Source organism: Nannochloropsis gaditana (assembly GCF_000240725.1).
Source record: "Nannochloropsis gaditana CCMP526 unplaced genomic scaffold scaffold010, whole genome shotgun sequence".
NCBI classification, from domain to species: Eukaryota; class Eustigmatophyceae; order Eustigmatales; family Monodopsidaceae; genus Microchloropsis; species Microchloropsis gaditana.
In genome coordinates this window covers 61818-66714 of record NW_005803943.1, presented here as the reverse complement: position 1 = coordinate 66714, position 4897 = coordinate 61818, and the positions used below count along the sequence as shown (strand labels likewise).

At 56.0% G+C, this 4897-nt stretch overlaps 2 protein-coding genes across 2 annotated transcripts; both read left to right on the top strand.

Moving 5' to 3' along the window:
- Window positions 1-3017: 3017 nt before the first annotated feature.
- On the top strand, window positions 3018-3275 carry NGA_2117000 (n-terminal kinase-like protein; the record flags this gene model as incomplete). Its single annotated transcript, XM_005856295.1, has 1 exon — window positions 3018-3275. A coding segment is annotated over one exon (258 nt), but the record flags the coding sequence as incomplete, so codon positions are not given.
- A 746-nt stretch (window positions 3276-4021) lies between these two features.
- Window positions 4022-4296, top strand: NGA_2050800 (uncharacterized protein; the record flags this gene model as incomplete). Its single annotated transcript, XM_005856293.1, has 1 exon — window positions 4022-4296. A coding segment is annotated over one exon (275 nt), but the record flags the coding sequence as incomplete, so codon positions are not given.
- Window positions 4297-4897: the final 601 nt, after the last annotated feature.

Genomic DNA, 4897 nt, shown 5'->3' with positions numbered 1-4897 from the left:
GTCCTCGTCCAGCTCGTGGGACGTATTCAGCGCTACTTCGATGTTGCCGCAGGCCAAGGCTAACTGAAAGCGCGTCTTGTTGTCTTTCACAAAATGCAGAGCCACCTCTGGAAAGCCCTTTTGTTGTAAGTAAGCGATAATCGCCTGCCCACACATCTTCGTGCCCCGCACCATGCGCATGACTTCTCCGTAGCGACGCTCGCTCAAAGCCAACTTAAACAGGGCCTCGGTCATATCGATTTGGAAAGTTCGCGTTTTGCCCTCTCGGTCCAGGGCATGCAGCGTCTGCCCTTGGCACTTGGTTAGGTAGATGGGAACGTCTAGTGTACGCACGATGCCGGAATCACCGCTTGGAAGGATGTACTTGACATGATTGACTGTGGTGTAAATGAAGACACGCGGGTTGTAGGTGTCCCAGGCCCCGCTCTTAATGCGCACAGTTTCTGTCACGGCGCATTGCTGCTCAAGATTGCGCGTGGCGACGACGAGCGAGTGCTTGCCCATCAGGGCCACCAGAGACCCGTCTTTGTTCCAGAAAATGTATTTGATGCGCGGCGCTTGCAGCTCAGCGATCACACGACGGGATTGTTGCTCAAAGAGCGTGACTTTATCTTCGGAGCGCAAGATCACGCGACCTGAGACGCCCGCGAAGAGGAGACTGTCGGTGTTGGGGTTGGGCGGGGCCATCTTCTTCGTCACCTCGTTTTGAAAGTTTTTGATCAGAACTTGTCTACTCTTGTCGAGCACCGCGAAACGGTTCCGAGCTATGAACACAGCCGCAAGTCCAGGACCGCGGCGCACGTCCTGAGCATCTCCTTGACCGTTGGGCTCGGTGGAAAAGGTTATAAGTTCATAGCTGCCGCCATCCGTGTCGCTATGAACGAGAACGTTGTTCTCAGCGGGGTTGAAGACATTATACTGCAGAGTTCGAATGACGTTACCCAATCCGTTGCTCTGGCTCACCCCCGCCCGACGGAGGGAGACGAGGGGCAGGTCCCGGCCGGACTCAAACTCGTGCAAGCGCAAGTATTTGTCTTTCACATAGAACATATGCAATTCTTCCGCGTAATAGGCCGGTCGTTCCCGTTCCAGCTTGAAAACGATCATGCCGCTGTCATGGCCAGCTGCCAGGAGGTTCTGCTCTGGGTGCGCCGCCAAGATCCAGAAGCGGTCGCTCTCCCGGCGAAAGGTCTGGACGCCCAGGCGCTTCGAAATGTCCCACACGCGGATAGAGCGGTCCTCCGAATTCGAGACAATCAGCTCAAATTTTGGGTGAAATATGACGCAAGAAACGTTGTTCGTGTGGCCCCGCAGAGTGTCCACCTCCCAGGCCTTGGTGTCGTTCATGCGCCAGAGCTTTACTTGCCGGTCGTCCGCCCCAGAGATGACGAGAGGAAGGGTGGGGTGGAAACTCGCCCAATTTACGCCTCGGTCGTGGCCCTCCAATACGTACTTTACAACAACATCACCGCCCCCAAACAAATCGTTGTTCACGCGCGAGACCATGTTGGCTGCGTCGTCGACCGCACCAGGGGCACCCCGCACCGTTTTCTTTCGGAGGCCCGTGGTATCCCACACGCGTACCGTTTGGTCGAGCGAGGCCGACACGATAAGATCTTCTTTTGGATGGAATGCTGCACACATCACATAATGATTGTGCCCTGTCAACACGGAAATGCAAGTGCGAGATTGCCAGTTCCAGACGCGAATTGTCTGGTCATCCGAAGCAGAGACGATCCATGGGTATTCGTTGTGAAATTGTACTGTCCGAATGTAGTCCAAATGACCCAAAAGTGTAAAGAGGCAACGACGAAGCTTGTAATCCCACACTTTGACCTTGTAGTCATCCCCGCCGGAGACGATCAGCGGCTGTGTCTTGTGGAAGTCTACCCCCCGCACAGGCCCGTCGTGCTCGTCAAAACGGTCCAGCAATGTGCCCATACGATAATCCCACAGCTGAATGACCCCATTGTGGAGAGAGGTGATGATCCAAGGCCTGACTGGATGAAAAGATAAACCCTTGACCCGGTTGCTTTTGGACTCAAACTTTGTCAACATGCCGGGGGCTTGACGAACAGCGAAGAACTGTTCAAACGGGAGGCTGCACTAAACTGATGTCTGGTTGACAGTAGCCCAACACGAGGGAAGCGCGCGGACTTGCGCTTGCAATTTTCCTCTCTATTTCGTATGGAGTGCGTATGAGAATTAGTGTATTGATTGCGGCCGTCAAAGCTGAGAGTGAGAAGGAGTTAAGCGGAGAACTCGCCTAAAGACCCATGGCTCCATGGGCGAGGAAATGCCCCGCGTCCGGCCCCCTCATGCCCGCCCTATCACCACACTGCGGCCGAGGCGCATGGCTACGTGCATCCATTTGAGGGTTACAGGCGCGGCTCAAAGCACAAGTGCCACGCTCTATGTAGGCGTGTGTCCCGACGCCTTCGCGCATGTTGTCCGGGAGCACTAAGTCGCCTTGACCATCTCTCCTCTCGCAGAGGCGGGCGACCGATCCGCTTGTGAGGAGCCCGCCCCCGGTTTTAGTTGCCGATGAATGGACGGTGACTCTAATCACTCTGAGCTCTCACACCACACCATCATATTACTGTCATATGTTAAAGGCAATGTGTTTCTTCATCTCTTCCCATTCCCTTTCCGCAGTACGTGCAGTCAGTAGAAACGGAAACGCACGCCGCGCGCGAAGCCAAGCAGCGATGGGCCAAGCGGCCTCTTTCCCATTTGAGGTATCAGAGCCAGCCGATGCTTCGCATTCAGCACGTAATCCTGAAGCCTATTGGAAGCATTTCAAAGGGCGGCGCAAAGCGGATCAAGCAGAGGTTTCCATTCATAAGCTGGACAAGGTTAGCACGCCTCAGCTGAAGGTCGAGGCAGGCCTTCATGGATTCCAAAAGATGAAGACAATGCGACATCCATACATTCTCCAGTATTTGGATGGTGTGGATTTGGAAAGAGAAGTGATTCTGGTTACCGAATCAGTGACGCCACTAGGAGAATGGTTGGCTGGACTGAAAGCAGAATTTCGCGAGGAGCAAGTAGCTTGGGGCCTTCGATGCATCTCGGCTGCCCTGGACTTCTTGACGGGATCCCCGCGCCACATGACGCACGGCATGGTCTGCAGCCAGAATATTTTTGTGACCAAAGCAGGAGACTGGAAATTAGGAGGGCTTGATCTGCTCTGCGAGTGGCGCGAGGGCGGCAAGGACATTTTTCACTTCCAGCTTCACGAGGCCTTGCTTCCTGCCCAATACCGTGCACCCGAGCGTAGAAGCAATGACATGAGGGCGATGCTGAAGGGTTTGCCGGGTGCCCTTGATATTTGGGCCTTGGGAATTCTGATTGGGGAGGTTGTAGAGCAAAGTCAAGGCAAGCCCCCATCTGGAGCACTGGCTAGCATCCAACGCCGGCTCCTTTCGGGGGACAGCTCGGATCGACCCTCGGCCGGTCAAATCTTGCGGCATTCATACTTCTCACCAAGGGGTACTAAGGAGCTGATACGCGTGCTCGATTTTTTGGAAAATTTTTCTTTAAAAGAGGACGGGGAGAAGATGGATTTTTTCAACAGCCTCGTTCAGTCGGTAGCGCGGTTACCCCCGGAGGTCGGGCTCCACAAAATATTGCCCACCTTCCGGGATTACGTGCACGTCGGAGTCGGGGGTAGTGTCTCTAACACGCAAGTCCCCGATCAAGCGCTTGTGCAGCAGCAAGCGCGACAACGTCAACTTGTGCTGGCTGCCCTGCCCGTGTGCCTGGAGATCCTGAAGAGCCTCGACGATGCTGCCTTCGCGGACATGGGGGAGCCTCTACTCGTCAGCCTCTTTGGAATGAACGACCGGGCGATCCGGGCAATGCTCCTGCAGCATCTCCAACCGCTGGCGAGCAAGCTTTCACAGAACAACATCAACGGGCGGCTCTTCGACTCCGTGCTGACGGGTTTCGCCGACAGCGCTCCCCAGCTCCGAGAGCTGACCCTCAAATCCATGCTCAGCTTCAGCCATCGCCTCAACGAGAAGAATCTCAACGATCGCCTCATGCGTTGCCTCACAAAGCTCCAAGTGGACCCCGAGCCCTCCATCCGTACCAACACAACCATCTTCCTGGGCCGCATCGCCGCACAACTCAAAGGCGGCTCCCACGCGCGAGTATTGCTCCCTCCTTTTCTGAAGGCTTGTAGGGATCCCTTTCCACATGCCCGGCTCGCAGGGCTGAAGGCAGCGGCAGCCTGCATCACTTACTTCGACCCCCAAAGCATGGCAACCAAGGTCCTGCCCGTGGTGGCCAGCCTTCTCATCGACGTTGACGGGGCTGTGCGCGATGCGGCCTTTCATTGCCAGGATGTCTTCATCAAGGCCCTCCAAGCGCACGCCCAGAAGATGAAGGAAGACGAGGACAAGCGCCAGAGCCACACGCTTGGCAAGCAAGCGGGGGGAGGAGAAGGGTCCGAAAGCCTGTCCTCCTCAGTGCTCGGTGCGAGCGCTGCCAGCCTGGGAGGGCTTACTTCTTCTGTTGCCGCCTGGGGGGCGCAGAGGATGTGGACCTCGCCTGTGCGCTCTTTGAGCCACAGTGGGAGCAGTGGGGTTGATCGCGACGACCTCGTTTCTAAAGAACTTTGCGAAGCTAGCATGAAGGGCGGCACGAGCGGGCCCAAGCAAAACGAGGATGATTTTTTCGACACTCTCGCTCCCTCCGCCCCCGGGAGTCGCGTGGCCGCAGCTGCTTCTGAGGACTGGGGCATTTTAACGGAGGGGGTGAAGGAGAATGGCTGGACGATGGATGATGATGACGAGATCCTGGGTATGCAATCATCTTTTGGTACACGTAGCGCTGGCGAGAAGGAGAATACCTCCTTGTCCGTCAGCGGCCTTCCAAGGGTTTCCGAGAAGAC